Source organism: Scaptodrosophila lebanonensis, unplaced genomic scaffold (genome assembly GCF_003285725.1).
Source record: "Scaptodrosophila lebanonensis strain 11010-0011.00,11010-0021.00 unplaced genomic scaffold, SlebRS2 tig00001412-arrow-pilon, whole genome shotgun sequence".
Lineage (NCBI taxonomy): Eukaryota > Metazoa > Arthropoda > Insecta > Diptera > Drosophilidae > Scaptodrosophila > Scaptodrosophila lebanonensis.
This window is the reverse complement of record NW_022060739.1, coordinates 10,859,065-10,881,779: the sequence shown is the minus strand read 5'-3', so window position 1 is coordinate 10,881,779 and position 22,715 is coordinate 10,859,065. Positions and strand designations below refer to the sequence as shown.

General features: G+C 42.2%; 5 protein-coding genes across 5 annotated transcripts; 2 read left to right on the top strand and 3 right to left on the bottom strand.

The window, feature by feature from the left end:
- Positions 1 to 5,830: 5,830 nt before the first annotated feature.
- Positions 5,831 to 6,514, bottom strand: LOC115631592 (NPC intracellular cholesterol transporter 2 homolog a). The gene has a single exon (XM_030528393.1). The coding sequence runs from the start codon at positions 6,423 to 6,425 to the stop codon at positions 5,970 to 5,972; it is 456 nt and encodes a 151-aa protein (XP_030384253.1). The 5' UTR covers positions 6,426 to 6,514; the 3' UTR covers positions 5,831 to 5,969.
- Positions 6,515 to 7,010: 496 nt separating this feature from the next.
- LOC115631083 (aspartate aminotransferase, mitochondrial) lies at positions 7,011 to 10,684 on the top strand. Its single transcript, XM_030527730.1, has 4 exons — positions 7,011 to 7,199; positions 9,011 to 9,170; positions 9,233 to 9,583; positions 9,645 to 10,684. Exons 1-4 carry the CDS (start codon positions 7,120 to 7,122, stop codon positions 10,338 to 10,340), a joined length of 1,287 nt encoding a protein of 428 aa, XP_030383590.1. The 5' UTR covers positions 7,011 to 7,119; the 3' UTR covers positions 10,341 to 10,684.
- A 58-nt stretch (positions 10,685 to 10,742) lies between these two features.
- On the bottom strand, positions 10,743 to 12,911 carry LOC115631082 (uncharacterized protein KIAA2013 homolog). The gene is made up of 3 exons (XM_030527729.1): positions 12,660 to 12,911; positions 11,057 to 12,601; positions 10,743 to 10,996 (listed from the first exon to the last, which is right to left on the bottom strand). The coding sequence occupies exons 1-3, from the start codon at positions 12,844 to 12,846 to the stop codon at positions 10,809 to 10,811; spliced, it is 1,920 nt and encodes a 639-aa protein (XP_030383589.1). The 5' UTR covers positions 12,847 to 12,911; the 3' UTR covers positions 10,743 to 10,808.
- A 269-nt stretch (positions 12,912 to 13,180) lies between these two features.
- On the top strand, positions 13,181 to 19,241 carry LOC115631789 (putative mediator of RNA polymerase II transcription subunit 26). The gene is made up of 5 exons (XM_030528624.1): positions 13,181 to 13,311; positions 13,451 to 13,625; positions 13,714 to 13,981; positions 14,933 to 17,423; positions 17,533 to 19,241. The coding sequence occupies exons 1-5, from the start codon at positions 13,251 to 13,253 to the stop codon at positions 17,844 to 17,846; spliced, it is 3,309 nt and encodes a 1,102-aa protein (XP_030384484.1). The 5' UTR covers positions 13,181 to 13,250; the 3' UTR covers positions 17,847 to 19,241.
- Positions 19,242 to 20,659: 1,418 nt separating this feature from the next.
- LOC115631567 (derlin-1) lies at positions 20,660 to 21,890 on the bottom strand. Its single transcript, XM_030528357.1, has 3 exons — positions 21,273 to 21,890; positions 21,106 to 21,216; positions 20,660 to 21,047 (listed from the first exon to the last, which is right to left on the bottom strand). Exons 1-3 carry the CDS (start codon positions 21,773 to 21,775, stop codon positions 20,918 to 20,920), a joined length of 744 nt encoding a protein of 247 aa, XP_030384217.1. The 5' UTR covers positions 21,776 to 21,890; the 3' UTR covers positions 20,660 to 20,917.
- Positions 21,891 to 22,715: the final 825 nt, after the last annotated feature.

Genomic DNA, 22,715 nt, shown 5'->3' with positions numbered 1-22,715 from the left:
TTATTAGGTTTAGAGCGGTAACTACAGTAAACCATCCCCTCCGGACATCCAACAATCAGACATCACGGAAGCGGGATTACATATTGTTCCTACTACGTATATAACTACATATAGTAACTGTGCGAACGATAGCAATTCAGTATGTATTTGCAACTTTCATTTTGTAGTTTTCCGCTTTAAAATGAAATTTGGGCATTTATTTAGTAACTCGGCAATAATTGTTTATTTGGTTTCCATTTTCCCATATTTAACTGCTTTTTTTTAGAAATATTAGTGAAAACATACTACACTGCCTCAAAACTCGAATTTGGAAATCAATAAAAACGGAGTAATAAAAAATAAAACCCTCCCAAATGAGATCCTGGCTACGCGCATGTATGTATGTATTTGGCATTTGGTCTAGCCCTTTGTAGCATATGGCCCATTCAGTTAGTCGCCTTTTGCTCTGCAACAAAAAAATATTTACTCGTCATATGGACTCCGATTACATTTCCCAACACAGCAACAACAGCAACAAAAAGGCAGATATATACATATGTATGCATGTATATTCACTTTGTATACATATGTATGTATGTGTGTTTATTCGCATTCGCAATTCAGTGATTAGCTGATAAACATATGTTGCCGCTTAATTTTTTGCAACCATTTTTTGCACAACAACGGCATGGATGGGTTAAGTGTGTGTATCTCTATGTATGATGGGATTATTTTAAGTGGCACTTAAAAGGGTTTGGGCGGCTTTTAAGGATGCGGTTTAAATTTGACCCAAAATCTCAACAGCGCATCAACAAGTTTATTTTTGAACTTGATTGAGCGACACTTGCGGCAATATTGCGTATACGCCCAGTTGGACAGCCAAAGATGGCCCGAGATTATTTGTTTTAATGCGCGCCATGCTTGCCATAAAATCAAAGCAGTGATTATTTCTTAATCCTTCGTTCTGTCTCGTCGGCCCTGTTGAACTAATGTGTAAACTTTGGCCATCTAAAAATAATTGCCCATAAACTCGTCGAGCACCCCTTAAGTTGAGTTCCTCTGGCAAAACTTTGCACCCACTCGCTCTCTCAAACAAAAGCGCCGTCCAAACTCGATTAAAAATGCATAAATGCAATTAAAACTAAATGAAATCGAACGGGATTCGCAAAGAAAAAACGACTCAAAAAGCACTGGCCGAGCCAACAACCAACGGTGAACAAACAGAGAAAAAAAAGCACACAAACAGTAACAAAAAACAAAGTTCAAGTCGCGCTAGCTCGACTTTCGAATACCCTGTTCCTAATATTTAACCTTTTGGCTAAAATAAACTTTGTCTTATCAATCATTCCTCAATTTTTATTTTATTTTAATAAAACATCAGATTATTGCACAACTTATAAATGTTGATTTCTGGACGAATCATTCCTATGCCAACTAAACGATATAATATACCGATTTAGATGAAACTTCACAACATGAGGCTCTATAAAAATACGTAAATCCCTGATTAGGATTGGTCTTTCTAGTTGTTATGAATAAAAAGTTATCGGTGTTCATACAGACGGTCAGGCGAACATGTCTACATCAATATGTCTCGTCATGGTCATCATATATGAACCTACAAGTTGGGGTCTGCCTTTCAACTGTTAAGTAAAATTTTTATTAAGGCTTTCTAGACTTGGACTTTCCCACAGGTACAACAGAGTATAGTCCTCTTTTGTATACTCTGTAACCGTTTACTAATTATTTAAAGTGAACATTTTAAATATTGTAAAATATACTTTAAATTAAATCTCTTATTATACTCTGTAACCGTTTACTAATTATTTAAAGTAAACATTTTAAATATTGTAAAATATACTTTAAATTAAATCTCTTATTATTAAACTTTTGGTATGAAGTTTAGAAATGAACTTGAAAAATTTTTTGTTTCTTAAACACATTTTAGCATTTAAACATTTATTAAAACAAATACTTTTGTTGATAAAGCAAGAGAATATTCCAAATTCGTTTTAATTTAGCCAGTTTTGTAAATGTTATACTTTGAGGGTCTGCCACGCCTCCTTTTTGTTGTTAAAACTATAAAGCTGACTATTTCGTAATGCCCTCTTAGCCTTCGTACAGGGTACAAAGTGTATCAAAAAACAAAGCGAAGGAAGAAGAAGAAGAAAAGAATGAACTATGTAATGTGTAAATGCCATAAGACTTGAAAACGCCAACGTGCAACAGCAGCGACAGCGGCACCGTTGGCGACTGCGACTGCGACTGCCACAGCACAGCAGTTGTGGCAGCAAACACACAGAGACGTCGACAAACCTGCTACATGAAGCACTCAAAAGGCGCGACAAGTGTCGGTCGGTCTTGTTGAGCGCCGACGTCGACGCCGCTGCTTCTACTGGCAACTTGAAGCTTACTGTGGTGAGTTCGCAACCAACTGCCTCGGCGTGTAAGAAGCTTCCAGTAGGTGGTGGGCCGGTTTGTGGGAAGCGTCGCCACAGCCACGACGGCGTCGCAGTAAGCGAAGCCCTGACCATACGGCAGCGACTGAGACGACACACAGTGGGTCAAAATCGGCCACTTAGTTGACTAGATATTTTTACGAGCACTACATACTTAAATAATCCTCAGATATTAGAGAGATTATCTTGCAATTTTCCATTCAACGTAAACTTTTGCTTAAATAAACATAATGTTCGCTTTGACATTACCCTTAAAGTTCTTTCCGAAAAATACAAATTATTGTCTAAAAAAGTAAAACTGTCCAAATTTCGATAAAAAATAAAAGTTTGTCAGCAAACGAAGGAATTACATAATACACGGTCGAAAAATGTATTCAGTAATTTTAAGCTGTTAAGCTGTTGTACTAAAAAAAAGCCTTTTCATTCAACTTTTAAACTTTGTCCCAAAATTGTAACAATATACTTTATATTTTAGCAAATTTTTAATTTAAACTTGGAAGAAAATGAAGCGTTTTTTACATCTTTCAAGATTAACTACTGAGCTTAACAATACCATTATTTTTATTCACCTGGATCACTTATTAGTACCTTTTTTTGACGTTCAGGAGACAAACAAATTTCAATTAGAAAGAAGAAAACCATTTAACACATTGGAGGACATTTTTATTGGCCAGCTTAATTATAAATGAGACCCACTGTGCGACGGCGGCAACAACGTTGCGTCAGTGAGCTGAGTAGCGCGACTGGTTGGCGAGTTGGTTTACTCGCTGGCTGGTTGCACTTGTTTGCTGCCTCTGTTGTTGCCATTATTGTTGTTGTAGCTGCCGCTGCTTTGTTTTGTGTGCCACAAACTATTGCCAATTCACAGACAAGCACACATACATACACACACACACACACACACATGAGCGCCGCCGCTGGGTTGCATGTTGGCATGCCTTTGTATAAGTACACATGTATGTTCGTGTATGTGTGTGTGTGTGTGTGTGAGTGTGAGTGGCTAACATATTGTTGGCAATTTTTGACATTTTCCATGCAAAAATGCGCACAAAATGCAACGCACAGCGCACAGCGACAATAACAAAGCATAAAAAGCATAAATATAAACAGAAAAAATATTGTAAAGTAACTGAAACAGCGAATAACATTTTGTTGTTGTTGATGTCCACGCTTTAATGAGCGCATATGTTGCGCATGTTGGATGGAACCCGAAAAAAGTGTTGGGCCTTCTCTGACTTACTTTGGACAGCTGCTGGCGGGCAGCGATGTTGGCGTTGACGTTGCCGCTGACGCCAACTACGGACTGCATTGGCGAGTGTGCAATGTGCAGTTTTGTTGTTGTTCCGCTTTGGTTTGCTTGAAAACGCACTAAAAAATATTGTTGTTGTTGTCGCTGCTGCTTTTACTTTTGCACACACGCCACACGGAAATCGTACACACAATCACAAACACACACACACGCACGAACTCACATATTCACACATACGCGAAACACGCACGACTACTACGATGATGACAGGCTGCAGAAAATGTAAACGACCAAATCAAATTGTTTTTGTTTTTTATTATATTTCTATTTTCTTGAAATCGATCAGCCACCGTTAGTTGTTAATTGGGGAAAAACCTTATAAAAATTTAACAAGTTTGCAATTTAGATTTCTTGTTGTTGCTGTTGTTGTTGGTAATTGCGCGACGACGACTACGACGGCAACGGCAACGGCGTTAGCGGTAATGACAAAGACGGCGACGACGACGACGCGCACGGTTCGAAAGTCACACTTGCGACTGCAAACGCGGCAAACGTTTGATTGACGCAGTGCCTCTATGGATAACTGAAAATGAGCCCAAAGCCGGGAGAGCGCACACCCGAAGCAGGGAGCACGAAGTCCAAACCAATAACACGAATCGAGCACCAACGCCGCCGACGCTAACGCTATCACACACACTTAGAAATAGCAAGAGAGAATTTGACAGCCGCTCAAGTTCGAAATAGAAATACCCTTTGCACCAACTAACTTTCGTTGTATTAATTATTTTATTGTTCATCAAATAAAAAAACAAAAAAAAAAACAACTAGACAATTTGCCTTCATACACATACTGCAATATCTTTAAATGCAAAACATCGTGCTGATGAAGAATATTTACACTCTATTGTGTAGGAGATCCTGCCTACGTCCTGCACAAAACTAATATACCCTTTGTATCATTTTTGGGTAAAGGGTACGATAATGAGCGGCATTCGGCGTTGGCGCGTGGGAGCACCATTTGGGAGAGTCGAGTTGCAAGCAAATTATTATTTGCTAGTGGGCCGCATTTGGGCTGCAAAGAGAGTGCGAGTGAGTGAGAGCATGCATGAGTGTTTGAGCTAACAATATTTGAGTGATTTTCACCAATGGGGGGCCACTTCTCTTGCCTCTCCTGCTGCTACACCTGTTTGACAAGAGTTGTGGTGACTGCAGCTGATTCTATGTACGTATGTATGTGTGAATGTATTGAACGGCATAAACTCAACAGCTGTTTGGCAAAAACAATATTAAAAGTACAAAAATAGTAGAAATTAACTGAACAAAATAAATTGATTTCAATCATTCAGAGCGCTCCATAAAACAACAAGCTAAAAGGTTTGATTAATAACAAATAATTATCAGCAACAGTTATTGCAATTTTGAAACAATATTGTGTGTTCATTGCAAAAAAAGCTTTATATTAAAGTATCTACAACAACTTTGGTTGGTGTCTTGACTAAGCGGTTTAAATGAAATCCAAAAGATTTGCGCCCAACATTGGATTCCCACAATGATAATTGAATTTTATTCAATTTTACGTACGCTTCCGACATCTATGTTAAATTCTCATAATGGCTTGTTTCTATTTCCCGTTGTCTAATTAATTTTTCTGCCATTGCATAAAATAATTTTTCTTAGCCCATACAAACTGCATTGGTGGGGTGGAATGCTGAGTTTTAGATTGATGCCAACAGTGTTCAATTTCTAAAACAGAACTAAAACCTGATTATTTGTAAAGCCTTTTCAACGTACATAGTATGCGCAGCATTTTAAAACGCTCGCGCCAATTATCAAGTTTTGCGCAGCAACCAGCTTTTGTTCGCGTGTGTGGCAATTGAAAACGCCTGCGTCGAAAGCTTAATAAATAGTTCAATCAGACGCCTGCTGGCTTTTCAATGAGCTAACAACAACAATGTGTGCAGATAGAGCTTTATGGATCACCGTTCTTATCACTTGTTTATGGGCTGACGCGATCTACAGTATGTATGTACATATGTAGAAAAAACCCATAAATAATAATGTACACATGTATGTGTAGGCGAAGCAAGGGGGAAAATGCAATACAGTTGAATGCAAACAAAAGAAATCGGAAGCTCAGAAGGAGTTTATGTATGTATGGGTGTATTTAATTTCACTTTTCTTTATTTATTATTAGATTACAATACGGAGAGAGCTTGCGCTTCTTACTTTTTGGCACTCAAGAACAGACTGAATCATAAAAAAAATGTTTATTAAACATACAATTATTGAATCTTAGCTGGAATCTCAACGCAGACGATATCCACATTATTCTGATCCTGCAGCTCCCATTTGACCAAAACCGAGACCCTTGGATAGCTTTGGAGCACTGGCAGCGTTGCCGTGTATCTGTACGTCTCATTCTTCTCCAGCGGACAATGGAGGCCGCTGTCCTTGCAGGCATCGGGATTGTGCAGTGGGAAAGGCATATCGATGCCCAACACCCGCCCATGCACAACCGTCTTCACCGCGGTGGCCTCCTCGGCCAATGAGAAATCAATTGAGAACGACACCGTCGTATTGCGCTTCAAAATGCATTCCGACTTCGTCGTGTCGCAGCCCTCGATGACGACACGCGTGAACTTGCCCGTCTTGGAGCCGCAGTCGGTGAATTCCAGAGCCTGCAGGGGGGCGGCGCACATCGCCAGCAGGAAGAGCGCCAAAGTGCCGAACTTGAACATATTCACAAACCCCACTAATTTCGTTTAATTAAATTACAAGCAGTCGTCGCTGATGTGAGCTTCCGCCGAGAATTGTGCAAGACGAGTTTACAGCAACGCAGCTAAGAAACTACTGAAAGCGCTGAGATAGCAATTCTTACAACAAAAAAGAGAAGAAAGAAAAGAAGCCGATGTGCAAATAAATAATCAAAGCAAAGCACAACAAGTAGAATGAAATGAACAAGCACAACTCTTGAATGCCCTACAACCGACGCGGAAAAGCTATCATAATTTATTTACATCTATTAAATGTTTTGATAAACAAATTTACTTTACTTTAATATTAGTAAATAGCAGACTAACTGGAATACATAAATACATGTATGTATATTAAATATTTTTGTGAGGACTCCCTTTGGATTTTACAAAAACTAAACAATGCCCCCTCAGGAAAAGGGTATAAGAACAGCTGCGAGCGCGCTTTAGTGCTATACAAACCAGCTGGTTGTCGTGTAGCCGGTAAAAGCTCAAATGTGCGGTAGCCATGACTGCCAATTGGAAAGAAAAGCTTGCCTCAGTATTCGGCAATCATCTGGACTGGCCGCTTTGCACGCATTTCTCGGCGGCATTTAATTAGTTTAAATTACATGCCAAATAAAAAATTCAAGTGTCTTAATTTTTGCTAAATACAATTTAAACAATTTTTGTTGAGATTATGTCGCAAATTTGTAAGCGCAGTTTGTTCAAAGCAAATCGCTTGGCACTTAATTCAGCGCCGGCTGTTCTACGTTTAAAGTAAGTTTGTTGTTGTTGTTGTTGCTGCTGCTGCTGTAAAACTAACACGTTGGCAGTGCGGTGGTGCAGTATTGCAGCCGACACTGCTCTACTATGTCATTTGTCAAGGTCATTGCATGTGGCCATGTGTATAAGAGTGTTGCTGTGCTTTTTGACGCCTGGATAATTCAGACATTGTTTTTTTTTTTTGTTTTGCGCCTGCTTTTTAATTATGTCAGAAGTACTGTCGCAGCTGTTGGTGTTCCCGCTTCACTCTCTCCCCCTCTATCGCTCTCTTTGGCTCAGTACTTGAGTTTTATTTAATGTATGCACTCAGCTGTTTTATCTTGTTTGTCAGTCTCTACTGATTTGCTTACAGTTATATTTGCATAGAGTGTAGCATGCATGTATATACATATGTATGTATGTGTGTGGCTTTGCATTATCTTTAAAGCTGCAAACACGGAACATCCGCCGGTTCATTGAGTTTGTTTCCATGATGGAAAAATAGACACACACACATGCATACATGCATGCACACATTCTTATTTATAATGTCAACTAAATTTAAATGCTGGCTTGGTTTTTTTTTCATACAGAGAGCACAATCAAGTGTGTTTCGAATTTTTGAATAGTCATAATGATTTAAGTTCTTTTGCAATCATTGCTTCTAATTAAATATACATATGTATGTATGTATGTATGCACATATGTTTGTTGAAATCATAGTTCAGAGCTATAAATACGTTTTGAAACACTAAGCTTCGAATACACAAAGCTTTATTTTGTTTCTTAGTTCGCATTCGTTTAACTTTTTCCATGTAATGTACAAACTCATAGACTTTTTAAATGTAACAACTACATACATATGTTTCTTTTTTTATTTATTTATTTTTATTTTCATTTAATTTCAAGTACATTTTATTAACGAATAAATTAGTAAACGTACGACCCGTCAGAGTCTTTAAACTGATTTAAATTTATCTCAAAATTGAAATCAAGAACTGAGGAGCTTTTTCTAGAGAATAAATAGAAACAATAGGACCAACCCTGAATCTTTGTGAACAATGCCTAAAAAAGTTGACTAAAAATAATTTTTAAAAAAAGTGGAAAATAACGTCAATATCTTTAATAATTTGTAAAAAAAATACTTCAAAATATTGAAATACTCCGTAAAAGTTATGCCCCAGAACACGGCAGAGCTGCTACACAAGTTTCTGTGGTATGCTTTAAAGCTTTGGAAACAACGTGCCCGAAAAACTTGGTGTAGCGCAACCCACTATCATGCTTTTATCGCGTGCTGTGATTTTTATAAAGTTTCTCACTGTATTTTTTCTTTGCGCCACCATTAAACATTCCCACATACTTAAACAAAAACTTTATCAATATTCTCTGGCCGGTGACGTGCCACCCCATAAAATAATGAATTCTGTTTACTTTGGAAGTTATTTTGCATGCAAAAATATTTCTGCCATTTAGATTTTTCTGATTGGCAACAGAATCGAAGGAAAAAAAAAAACGTCATCTTAGCAACAAATAAAAAATAATCACCACTGACGTCTGTTGAATGCAATTCCTAGGCTTGTGGCCGGCCTCGCTGAACTGAGAATTCTGGCAATTGTTTACAAAGTAAGGCGATAATGAGCTGATAATGAGGCTACACCACTATTGGGGTGTGCAGTGTTGTAGGATATGAAAACCTCCAAATGACTTTCAGACTTTGTTTTATGCTTGTTTGTTGGTCAGCACTGCAAAGGCCAACAATTCTAGATAATGGCTCAAGTGGCAATTCACAGTCCTACCCTAATGTTTGCTCTTCTATTCATTTACAGATCAACATGGTTTTCCGAAGTGCAAATGGGCCCGCCCGATGCCATTCTCGGCGTAACGGAGGCCTTCAAAAAGGACACTAATCCCAAGAAAATCAACTTGGGCGCTGGTGCCTATCGCGATGACAACACCAAGCCCTTCGTACTGCCCAGCGTGCGTGAGGTAAGTTCATAAAACAATATATAATAAGATTATCGCAACTAATTGGAGCTTTTATTTTGCAGGCGGAGAAACGCATTGTGGATCGCGCCATGGACAAGGAATATGCCACCATAATAGGCCTGCCCGAGTTCTATAACAAGGCCATCGAACTGGCTTTGGGTGAAAAGTCGCAGCGTTTGAAGGCCAAGCATAATGCCACGACTCAGGCGATTAGCGGCACGGGAGCGCTGCGTATTGGTGCCGCCTTTCTGAACAAGTTCTGGCAGGGAAATCGCGAGATCTATTTGCCCACACCATCCTGGGGCAATCATGTGCCCATCTTCGAGCACGCAGGATTGCCGGTAAAGCGCTATCGGTACTACAATCCAAAGCATTGTAACTTGGATTTCAATGCAATGGTTGAAGATCTGAAGGTAGGTCCTTCAAGCTCTGCCCCACATTGCAGGCACATTTATTTCAATCTCTCCTTTGCAGAAAATCCCGAAAACTTCCATTGTCCTGTTGCATGCGTGCGCGCACAATCCCACTGGCGTTGATCCCACAGTTGAGCAGTGGCGGGAGCTCTCCCGGGTGTTCAAGGAGCGCAATCTGTATCCATTCTTCGACATGGCCTATCAGGGCTTTGCCACCGGCAACGTGGATGGCGATGCCATGGCTGTCCGTATTTTTGAGGAGGACGGTCACGATTTCTGCTTGGCCCAGAGCTTTGCCAAGAACATGGGTCTCTATGGTGAACGCGCTGGCGCCTATACGGTTGTCTGTGCGGATGAGCAGGAGGCGGCCCGTTGTCTGTCCCAGATCAAGATTCTGATTCGCGCCCTCTACTCCAATCCGCCAGTGCATGGTGCCCGCATTGCGGCCGAGATTCTGAACACTGCCGATCTGCGTAGCCAATGGCTGAAGGATGTGAAAGGCATGGCGAACCGCATCATCGATGTGCGTGCCAATCTGAAGAGCAATCTCGAAAAGTTGGGCTCTTCACAGAATTGGGAGCATATCACCAATCAGATTGGCATGTTCTGCTTCACGGGCTTGTCCCCGGAGCAGGTGGACCGCCTGATGAAGGAGCACAGCGTTTATTTAACGAGGGATGGGCGCATCTCTATGGCCGGTGTGACCAGCAAGAATGTCCAATACCTGGCCGAGAGCATGCACGCAGTAACCAAGTAGAGTGAAACGGCAGAAACGTTTCTAACTTAGTGATTACCACAAATCGGCACCTGTACGAATTTTTCGCTAGCATTTTCACGCAACACTAAATTGCATGGTCAGACAGGCAAATTATTTGCACACAATCGAACTGATCGAAATTCCCTCTTTAAAGCATATTTGTAAAATGACAAAGATAGTAGCCCCATCAGAAAGTTGCTTAAATTGAAACCAATAGGAATTTTATACAACAGTTCTATTGAAATTTCGAAATATTTGAAATTTGCGTGCAAATTATTTGCTTGTCTGTCCACTCATTCGTTTTTGTAAATATGTGGCTATCAATCTGTCTTTGAAAAAGCAAAATAAAGCATTTTTTTGTAATGTAAGCGAATTATTTTAACCAGCACTCTGTGGACACTATTTTAGGGTTTTCAATTTGACTTTTCTTTCTTTTGTTTCGATATTTGGATATATGTACAACTAGCATCACGGTTTGTTATAACGATATCTTAGCTTATCGCTGGGCTCGCAGTACTCCTTGATAATGAGCTTGCATAGGAATATATGGAATACTATGATTATTGCACAGACCGAGACCCAGAAGAGCGTCGGCAGACCCCCCAACTGATGGCCGTGCTTGTGAAGCGCAATTACGTGCTGTTCGTGCGCCGGCGCTGCAAAGTTTTTAACAATTTAAATGCAATTTGCATGCGACGAAAAGGGCTACCTCTTACCTTCGACCACCTCTTTGACGTGGATCGCATGATGGAGCTCCTCCATGTGCTGCTTATCCTCCGTAATATATAATATTGCAGTCAACGGTTCAGTTAATTTCACTGGAAATTGTCGTCGATTTTGGGTGAGCAGCACAGGATCGTCCAGACAGCCGCCATCGCAGGCATAGTAGCTGCGATCGGAGCGATCCAACGCCACATTAATGACTGCCTTATTATCCTCCTTGACAATAATTGTCACATTTACGTGTGTCTTGTTGCCGTAGTTGAGGCGACGGAAGTGGAAGTCGCGATGCAAGAACTTCGGATGCATATTGCACTCGAGATGCTGATTGCTAAAGCGGAAGCTGCCGAAGCTAAGCACCATGGCCTGTATAACGCCGGAGGCGCCGGCTCTGATGAGATTGTGGCAGCCCTGCTTCTCCAGCGTTACCATCCACGACGAGACCAGCCCGTTGAGGTTCTCCAGCGTGCTCATATCCCGCCACAGATTCTCCGCTTGCAGCGTATGGTAGGAGTCGTAACAGCCCTCGGCATAGGTCAGAGCCTTGGCAATGTCGTCGCGTATCGCCGGCGAATTGGCGGCCATCTCCTCAAACTCAAAGCTGCGCACCTGCGATAGCACCGCATACATCGTAGCATTAATGCGATCGCCGTTCAGGCTCTGTTCTGCCTTGGATGTGGAAATAGAGAAGCCCGTGGCCCAGAGATCTGTCCATACGTTAATGTGCTCCTGCCTAAAAGAGTTGATGCTGTACAGAGAGCCGGCCGTCTTGGCGCTCAGCTTTTGCAGCACCTTTGTCATGGCTTGGGTCGCCTGTTGCTCGGTAGACTCCATAGTCGCCTTCAGCTGCGCCTCCACCACCGGCTTCGAGTAGTGTATGGCTAAGGGATAAATGATGCGCACTGTGCCGCGTTTTCGCAGCTGCAGCTTCGGCTCCAGCTGCGGCTTAACTATGCTAATCACAATAAACTTGCTCGGATCATCCGCAGAGGGCTGCACAGTCCCCGTAACGACTTCCAGCTCTGTGTAGCTTAGCATGCCGGCCGGCACAGGCTCGCTGAGCGGAATGGTGCGTGTCGCTGCCTGCGGCAAACGGACGCGCGGCATTATCAGCTCTATGTCCTCTAACAGATTTCGTGTATTGGTTATCTGCAGCTCCTGCATCAGCACATTGCGATACGTGCGATGGGCGTAGTAAGTGTATGAAACAAAGTAGCCAGAGAAGCACTGAAAGCGATGCACCATGCCCGTCAGATACTCCACCACTGTGGACTCCTTCTGTCCACCATTTCCGGGTCCGCCGTTGTTTTGCGACACCGAAATAACCGGATGGAAACGTATGGGCAGCTGCATTGCACGTCCATGTTTGATATTCAATGCAGCGTCGTGGGCCACTTCCAAACCAATATAACCATTCCCCACGTAGGGTGTAAAGTCCCGCTCACCGGGCAACGGGGACACGTGACGTATGTTCGCGTCATACTCGTAGTTCTGTAGTATGTAGGGCGTTAGCCGGTCGTCCATGCACTGCATCAACGGATCTACAAGCGTTAGGTTTATAATTAAATATATTCTAAAGACCAGCTAATTTGTGCTTGCCTTTCTGTTGTGGCGCATTGAGGAATAGGTAACGAAAGATGGGCGGCAGCATGTAGAACACAATGCAAACGGAAATTAAAGCCAAAAACAGGCGCCGATATGAGCTGAGGGTGCCTTCGGCTAAGCGTTTCAGCCTGCGCACCACCTCTGCGGCATCGAATTTGTTTTTGGCCGAGCGGAACATCATGACTGCGTGCTTTGCGAGCGTTGTTCTTGCTTGCGGAGCACTTATTCATTTGTAAAACGAATACAATTTCAAAGAAACTTGTCCATGTCCAACTCACCCATAACTAGAACAAACACAACATAGTGGCAACGCTGTAGTGCTAGCTCAGCGGCAGTGAACAGTGCAGCCCTAGTCCATGTTCAACTCACACATGACTGGAACAACAGGCAACTGAGTGGCAACGCTGTGAATTGTGCAACCCTAACAGCCATCGCTCAACGCACGGTTGCTGGCACTGTCGTTATCGTCCATGTTCAATCGCTATAATAGAAACGCTCGAAAAGGAAAATGTTAAAGTTGTTTTAGAATTGCAACCGAAATTCGCGAACAAAACATTTGAGAAAACCAAGAGAACGACGTGCAGCATGTGGCCGCAAACGTTGCAGATGTCACGGGACGAGTGCAGAGGCATGCTGCGTCGCCTAGGTGTGTGAAACAAAAACACAAACGCGAGCCCAAGCCGTGTTGCCAATGCAGGAGGGCGCCCAAGCAAAAATTTTGGCCGACGGCGCCGCTGCTGCTACCAATTTGCCAATAGCTAGCCAATATTTCTTTCTCTTCTCAGAGCTGGAATCATATTCGCACATCATCAGTGTTTTCCGCGCTCAGGGCTGTCTCAGCGAACCGAAAGCGAAGCTGCTGGAGGAACTGCGCCAATACTTTCATATCACGATGGAACGCCATCGCGCAGAGGTGCGGCGTGCGGTCAACGACGAGCAGTTGTGTACCATTGCGGAGAAGTAAGTGTTGGCATTATTTTAGCTTTTCGCAGCTTCACTGATTTGGGCGCGCACATTATTTTCTTGATTTGTTTGATTGCTTTTGCAGTGTTTGCGGTCCGAACACATGGCAGGAATGGTCACGTGAAGGTCGTCGTCCGTATCCGCTGCTTCCACGCATAGATCCACAGACCGCTCTCACAATTGTGGCCAATGATTTGGCGGCCAAAGCGTTTGCGGAAAACGCCAAATTAGCCGCGCCGGCTGAAACGGGTGCCAATCTAAAGGAGGCCATGCTGGATCAGGCCACCTATGTGGCGCTAAAGCATGGCAAGGCCAAGAAGCAGGATCCACCACATGTGGTTATGGAAGAGCCGGTAAGTTGTGACCCCCTGTCCTGCCCCTGACATTATATAATCTTGGCTCCCACACGCATGTGTGTTTGTGTGTGCGGACCTGCGTGGGTAGCGGCTGCTGCCGCTGCAGTGAAAGTACAGTCTGCGTTGGGGGGTTCGCCTGGGAGAGGCCGGCCCACTTATGCTATTGCTTTGGGCGTTTTATTTCGAAGCATTGGCGCCAAAACGCTTGACAGACATCGTGTGCATCGTACATATGTATCTCTATTTGTGTGTGTATGTATGTACGTACATATATTTGTATATGATGTGTTTTTGCATTTGCTGCGAGCGTTCACATTGTGTGTTGAATTACTCCAATTGGGCGTCACAACTGGAGTACTGTTGATGGTCTTAACTCCAAACAAGTTAATTGACGTCATAATCCCAATACATAGTGCTACGACCTGATTAATTACAGAGCAATGTTGATGTGTTTATCTTGTTGTCGTCGTTTAAGGTAGCGCTCGCGCGTTTTATTAATTGTTTAACAGCAGCGCGCACGCTGTTAAATGTGCTGCGCTGTTAACCTGCCATGTTAGCTTAACATTTTCCGCTGGCCTTGCGAGCGCGGCAAAGGATCTCAATGAAATCGTAATGGGCAGGATAGTGTAGGACGAATTTTTGTTCTTTACTTTTCCGTTTTTTCTCTGGTCTTAGCTGTTCTATAACAATATAAATATAGGCTAGTTTTGAAGATGCTACAAATGATAATAATAATCGGGCGTACGAACATTTTAAAATTTTATTTTTGGTTTTGAAAAAATAAAAAAAAAATGCAAAACATCAAATTCATGGAGAGCCTGATTTTTCGATTTAATTAAATATTTTTCAAAAACGAGTGCCTTTTATTTAGCGGACCTTAATATTTTGAAGTCCATCGGGAGTAAATAAATTTACACAATAAATTAAATTGCTATTTTTTCGCTGCAGTTCAAGGTACCCGATGTGCCGAATGAGGTGAAGAAGGCGACGCTTAAACGCAAAGAGATCGAGGGGGAATCGAAGCCCAACAAGAAGCGCAGCACACAACATGAGAAGCAACAACTGTTGCAGCAATCGTTGGCCAACATCGAGGATGGACATGCCCAGGAGCCGGAGGAGGGTCGCAAACTAAGCGCGCGCACCCTGCAGAATCGCTTCTTCTACCAGCAGCAGCAGAAGCACAAACAGCGCATGTCCAGCAAGAAAGCAACGGCCGCAGGTGCTCTTACCAATCACAGTGGAGGCCTCGCCACAAACAAGCGAACGGCAGCGCCGGCTAAGAGCGGCCGAAGAAGGGCACAAAAGCAATTGCAGCAACAGAAGCAGCAGCAACAGCTGCAACAACAACAACAGCACCAGCATCAGCCACAACTACAGCTTCAGCAACAGGCACAACCTAAAGTATTATTAGGGGCGGAAAATGCGCCAACAGCTTTGGCCAATCACGTGGCGAATTACCACGAGGTGCAACCGCATGTGGAATATATACTGGATGAGGCGCTCAAATCTGTCTCAGCGGTGCCGACACCCACATCCCCAGTAACTCCCAACTTTGCCAAAGGCAAACATATCGGCGTAGCTGGCACGCGTCTCTATACGCCTTCGTCCGCCACTGAGCGTGTGGAAATCGGCTCGCCTACACAGCGCACGGTGTTTGCCAACTCACCGATTGTATTCAAAGAGAAGTTGCCGCCGCAGCAGCAGCAACAGCAGCTCATAACTCCCGTTAAAAAGTACATTGTAGAGGAGCGTCCAACACAGCCCGCAGCAGCGACACCGCCAGCCACGTCCATAGCCGTGCCCAGTAGTAGCAACAGCGGCAACAGCAATAATAATATCTCGACAGCCAATCTGCCGCTGGCACCACAAATCATCAGCGTACAGCAAATACCCGCACCATCGCTTGGCTCCAAGCTGCGCGCCACAACAGCAGCAACCACAACAACCATATTGCCCGCAGGCACCAAGCTAACGCCCAAAAAAGTGCAGCTGCTTGAATTGGAGGGCAAGCCAAAGGCCACGCCGTCAACAGCAGTACGATTGCTGCCGTACGATCAGCAGCAGCAACTGCATCCGCCATCTCTCGGCAATCTCAGCAAAGTGGATAAGCAAACCGCAGTTCAAAAGTACATTGTGGAGGAGCGACCGCCAAATCAAACCATTGCCACCCTATCGCCCACAAGCCTAACAGCATTGGGTCCTGTCAATGCCTCGACAGTGAATATAATTAAGAATATACCGGCCGCTAGTTTAAACAATACGTTAATAACGCCACTTGCAGCGCCCAATCCCACAAACCCCAACAATCCCAACGTTCCGAATGTCTTCCGCAAAGCAGCAACGAATATCAATATTAAGGCAATCAATGCCACAGGCGCTAGCAGTGGCACAAACAGCGTCAATGCGACCCAATTGCTGGGCAACATTAAGCTAAATGCGGGCCCCACGTCGGGCGCCCAAACGTTTAATATCAAACAGGTGCCCAGCAGTGCTCTACGAAACATTAAATTCTGCTCATCCAATGGCAAAGTTTTTCTGCAACAGGCCAAGATACCAGCAGGCAGCATTATACATAAATTGAATAATGCCAGCAGTGGTGTGGCAACAAATAGCAGCGCCCTCTCACCCACTGGAGCGCCTACATCCACGCAGCCGGCTCAGCGCATTACGATACAGAAAATGCAGATATTGACGCCCTCGCAAGTGATCTCAAGTGCCGCAGGCGGCACCAGCAGCGGCACGGGGGTAACCACAACCATTGTGACGAGCAGCGCCGGCGCCGGCGCCAAAGTCAAGCCCACCACACTGACCTTTGCCACAGCCACGGGCAGCAAAAATAATCTCGTCATTCTGCCCGTCAGCGCGTCCAGCAACATGCGAACGGTTACTTTGGCCGCCAAGCCTGTCACCAAAATAGCCGGAGAGGTGCTAGCAACACCGAAGCCGAATGTCTTGGTCATTGGCTCAGCCAACGCCACTGCTGCAGTGGCAACAACAACAACCACAGTGGCAGCAACGCCACCACAGCAGCAACAACAATTGGTGGTCAGCAGTAGCAACAAACCGAAGGCCCATCAGCTAATAACCGAGGACACTCCCATCGATATTATTAATATGCCCATCATAGTGGCCGACAACAATGGATCTGTCAGCAGTTCGACAGATGCGAAAGCAAGAACTACCCTCAAAGCAACCACAACAGGGCCACAGCCACTGGTGGTGTTGAATACCACCGACTGGGAGGTGGAATTGGATCAGGCCTCGAAAGCAACGACTGTTAAGGGCGCAACCTCAACAACAAATTCTTCTGCCCCCAAGGGCAACAGCAATCCGACGCTGGAGGAGGTGATCGTCGAGTGTTCCAATGAAAATAATGCTATCGAAGAACAGGAGCAGCAGCAGCAGGACCAGCAGCAACAGGAGCAGGTTAACAATCGCAGTGAGTATAACTAATTTTCGTAACTCGTTAGCGAACTCTGTGAGTTCTTCTGTCTTTCGAAAAGCCTTTAATGACCGCCTCTTTTAAATTCATTTGTGTGTTTCTTTAGTAATCGAACTGGACGATGAGAGCGTTGAGTATGTGGACATGGATCTGGATCAGCCCATTGAGATTCAGAGCACCAGCAATCTGGAGTCGTTGGAGGAGCTGGGCGTGGCAACAACAATGGTGACAACAACGACCACTTCGCTCAAAACTGCAATAATGTCGACACAATTGTACGATGGAAATGACAGCCAAATGCCACAGAAACTGCAAGCAGCGCAGGATAATGCGACAGCGGGAACAACAACAATAGCCACAGCAGCAGCAGTAGCAGCAACAACAATACCAGCTGCAACAACAATGACGACGCAGCCATAGGCAGCGCTGCCTACGTGTTAGGAATTTGTTATTAGCCGGAGAAAGTTAATTTGATATTTAATTAAGCGAAATGGGTCGAGTAGAGGAGGAGAGGAGAGGAGTAGAGGCAAGGAGTGAGAGCGCACAACAGATTTATATCTTTTAGACTTAGCACCAACTCACCCCCCCACACACACACACACACACACACACACACACATACACCCACACACCAATATATACCTTGACACACACAAATGCATACCTATAACCAGGCTTATTAGCATTAGTTTTTTAAATAGCATCAGTTTATTTCTTGGAGCGAAGTGCAACATTACTTTATAACGCTTGTGTATAAATATTAATAATAATATAAATAATCGCATAGTTTCTAATTTGCAATGAGTTTTGAGCTTATAGAGCAAGTACCTAGTAGCAGATCCTCAAGAATTTTGCAGAAGAACCGAAATTTTTGAACAATAGCTTAATGATATCTCCTCCAGGTTAGTTAATTAAAGGCGCCCCCTCCTAGTTAGTCATTCGACAGTGGTTTATGAAAGTAAAGTTAATTTTGTCTCTTTCGAATTCTCAATTAGGTTGCCTGCCATAACATTTTGGCTTTCGTTGACAATTCGTATACACAGTTTTCAAAATGAAACTCTAATTCTGTATAGTTTGTAAATATATATAAAAAAAATATTTAAAAAAAAAAACAAAAAGAAAGAAGGAACCCCAAAACCAACAGCTACATCCGAACACTAGTTGCTTAGCATAATTTAAATCATTAAAACACTGTACACGGAATTGTTTTACGTTCTTTAAACCTATTCCTATTTAATTGCATTACTATTACAACTACTTATTACTTATTTAATGAGATTATAGTTCTTAGTTCGCAAGGCCGCTAACTGAAAACGAAAACGAAATTTGTAGCTTGTAAGCGAAACGATTTTAAAACTTTTCACATTGTATGTAAATAATTCAGCGATAGTGTTGAACATCCAATCCAACATCGTCTAGAGATTTAGTAAAGTAGTTCAAAATAAGTTGCCACATCAGAAGTTAAAATGTTTTGCGCACTTTGTTAAATGCAAGAAATAAGCGCAGAGGAAAAAAAGGAGGACTAAGATGAAGAAACGAGATGAAGGTCGAGGAACAGGAACAGACAAACATGATTAGCCCTATAATTATAGTTAGTCGTTAAGCATTTTATGCGCATATTGTGTAACGTTAAAATCATATGTAAAATATATATAAAATAATTTTTAATGAGAACCACACACTCGGGAAAAAGAAAAGCAAGAGAGAAAAGGGGAAACAATTATCGAAGCCACACGAAAGTTTTTCAAAATATTTACAAAACACTTTAAGAGTAATTCAAATTAAGTATATTGTTGAACAATGCGTGTCGCTGTAAAATTTTTAGCTCATAGATATTTTAAATGAAATAAATTTAAATGTGAAAGTAACAACAATCTCGTCCCTTTACTGTCTCTTACCATCTATAGATCTGCTATATAGAATGAACCAATTGAAAGGTAAGGTATTATTGAAGAAAAAGGTCGTACCAGCTACGGAAATATAAATGTGAATATTCACATAAAATAAATAGCAATTGTTCAGAACAATACTCCCTGACCATTAGCTGTTAAATCTGAGTTCAACAGCTTTCTAAAATCGCCAATTATTCTATACGCGTGTTTACCAGTTCTTTATTCCAAAAAATTTTTGAGAAGCTTGCCTCAACCCTCTGAGACCTATTTATCCAGCTTCAAAATATTCAATATTTAATTTTATATTTTTGACAATACGACATTAAAAAATAACTAAAATATGTTTTAGAATATTCGTTTGAAATCATTTTAATCTCTTCATTTCATTCAAAACCGTTGCAATAGTTATACAGTTCGTAATTTTTTTCGAAAGCAAATTCACTTCGAAAGGGAAAAAGATGTCTATTTCATTCGTTTCGAAAAGAAGGAGTAAGTCACATTGTTGAGCACAACAATGCGCTGTAAACAACAATGTAAAATTGATAGATGTTTCAAATGGAATAAATTTAAATGTGAAAGTAAGCTGTTAAATCGGTTTTTCAAAGTTTTCTTAAATCGCCAATTATTCTAAATACTTGTTTAACAGTTCGTTATTCCACATTAATTTAAAAGCCAACCTGCTAAGACCTTTAAAATATTCAATATTTAATTTCATTTATTTTACAAACACTAGTCATTGGTGTTTAGGAAGTTTGCTGAAACCAATAAAAAATGATTTGAAATCGATATTTATATCCTGTTTTTTAAATTCGTTCAAAATAATTTTATTCGTTTCTTTCGATTCGAAACGATTGCAATAGCCATTCAATTCGTAACCTTTTTCGAAAGAAAACAAATTTCCATTGCAACGGATTCGAATTTCACTTCGAAAGCGAAAAAGATTTCAATTTCATTCAATTCGAAACGAGTGCGGTTTCATTTGAAAACAGAAACACGACAAATTAAAAACAATCTTTTTACTTTTGAAAAGAGGCTTCATTATAAAAACCTATTGTTTTATTTGATATGCTCGAAATAGCAATAATATTACCATCAGACAGGTTTTATGAAACAAAGTAGTTTGTTGTTGAGGTTAAAAGTAATCCTGCCAGTCGATAAATGCCGCCCTAGTTCTAAACCCGTTATCTATTCTATCAAGAGGTTTTATACAAAATTTTAAAAATATCCAACCTTTTTTAAAAAGTAAATTAGATTACCCCTATGAAGGACTTGGGTAAAACTAATCCTTCCAGTCAATAAATGCCACTGAAGTTTCTCATTACAACCAATTAGCATTTCAAATTAGTTTTCACATTTTGTTGTTTTAATGAATACAATAAGATAATTTCCATCGTTTTACATAATCTTTCATTGCTTTAATATACCCCGACTTAACATTGTTAACTAAATGGTCAACTAACATAAGGATTTAGAGTAGGAAATCGTGTATAAACGAGAGCGTGTTCAAAGTTACAAATGCAGCACAGTTGTTGGAGGGTAACCAATAGAAAACAGAATTGTAGAAACTATATGAGAACATCTAACTAAGTTTTGTGCGCTTCAGTTGCGTCCCAGTGCCATGCCACGGCCCCAAGTATTGGCCTGCGTTTGACGTGGTGGCGGCGCTCTGCTCTCTGGTGGCACGCCGAAGCCGCTGATGCCGCCGGAAATGTCGGGAACCAAGCGTTTGCTAGACACACCCACAAGTTAGTCAATCAATCATTACTACAACAAATTTTGTAACTTACAGAAACTGCGGCGTTTCCAGCAGCGCATTGCCGCCGAGCTCTTGTGGGTATTGGAATTTCAAGAAGTAGTAGACATGGCCATTGAAAATGCCCACCAGCGAGGCCAGGGAGCTGTAAACAGCACGAATTAGCATCAAAGTTGTCCCACCATTTCTAATTTGACTCACCCATGGAATATTAGCTCGATGCCCGCCAGCACCCAAGGTAGATACATGGCCTTGAAGCGACTGCCAAACCAGAAGGTGACAATCACCTCTTTGTTCAACTGGCACCAGATGTAGGTAATGGCAACGACCAGCATGTCCATTAGAAAGTAAACGTTAAACAGCATGCCGCCCAGATTGGCCAGCACAGCAATGATCATCAGTAAATACATATAATCCGCTGGACTGCGTGCATACTGATCCTTCTCCAGCCGCTGGCTGTACTGTGTGATGAAGTAGCAGTTAATGAGGAAATGGAAGCCGGTGGCCCCACTGAGTGGAAACACAAACAGCGAAGTCACGCAGCGCCACAGTTGGAGGCGGGTGAAGACAAGCTCTCGCGACAGGTACATGTACTCCATGGGCAATAAGCCGAAGCGACAGAGCAGGCTGAGGCCGACTGTGGCCGTCAGCCAGTAGCGGGTGAAGCGCGGCAGCGAGTTATACCATTGGCCTGCGTCTGCCATGCTGAAGCGTCGCTGTGTGGTCTTTTCGATTGGAAATTCCTTTTACGTGATTGTGATTTCTTAACAATATTGAATGATTTGCACCAATCAGTTGTTGATTTACGTGTCTTTCCCTTAAGTTGCCATCTGGTTGCAGTGCGTGCTGCCAACTCGATGCTAGCAAGTAGGTCATAAATGGCTCTACTAAATGCAGCCATCTGGCAGCACCAACAAGGCCGGTTGCTCGTTTTGTTCAGAACAGCTGTTAGCCGTTACCAACAAGTTGAGAATAGAGTGGCTTGGCGCGAGTTTTAAAATGTGAGCTAAAGCACGAAAACTTTAAGTTTAAATCAAATGAAAGTTTTGTTGGAACTTAAGTTAATTATAGTATATTTTTTATTTAATTCCTATTTGAAATTCCTCCTGAGTGCCCAACAGAAAGCCGGAGTCTAAATTATGCATGATTTGTTTCAAACTACCCTGAGATAAATAAAAAGTGAAACTATAATTAATTAAATTTGTTTTGAAATCCTACTATTACTGCAAATCTTTGTAGGCATGATTGTATCTAAAAATTCAATTCAAAGCCAACAATAAAGCGTTACAATTGTGCCCCGCACTCGACAGAAACTACTGACAATTTCCAACAGCCAGCACATGTATGTACACTTAATTGTTCACGGGCGAAAAGGCACAAATAAATACCCGAAATTCGTTTCAATTTTTTGTCAGACTAAAAAACTGTGCTGTAGTATTTCCTTTATTTATCTTTTACGTTCATTTGTGTTTTTTTTTTTTTTGCAGCGCTCGTTGCCTTTTGTTCACAAATTTGACAGCAGACAGGTAAGCAGCAACGTGTGCCAAAGAAAAATTCCACATGCCATTGTGGTTGGCCGGGACGCAGTGGTGCGAAATTAATGAACATACGTACACATGAGCCACTTGAATTGTGCGCTTTTCC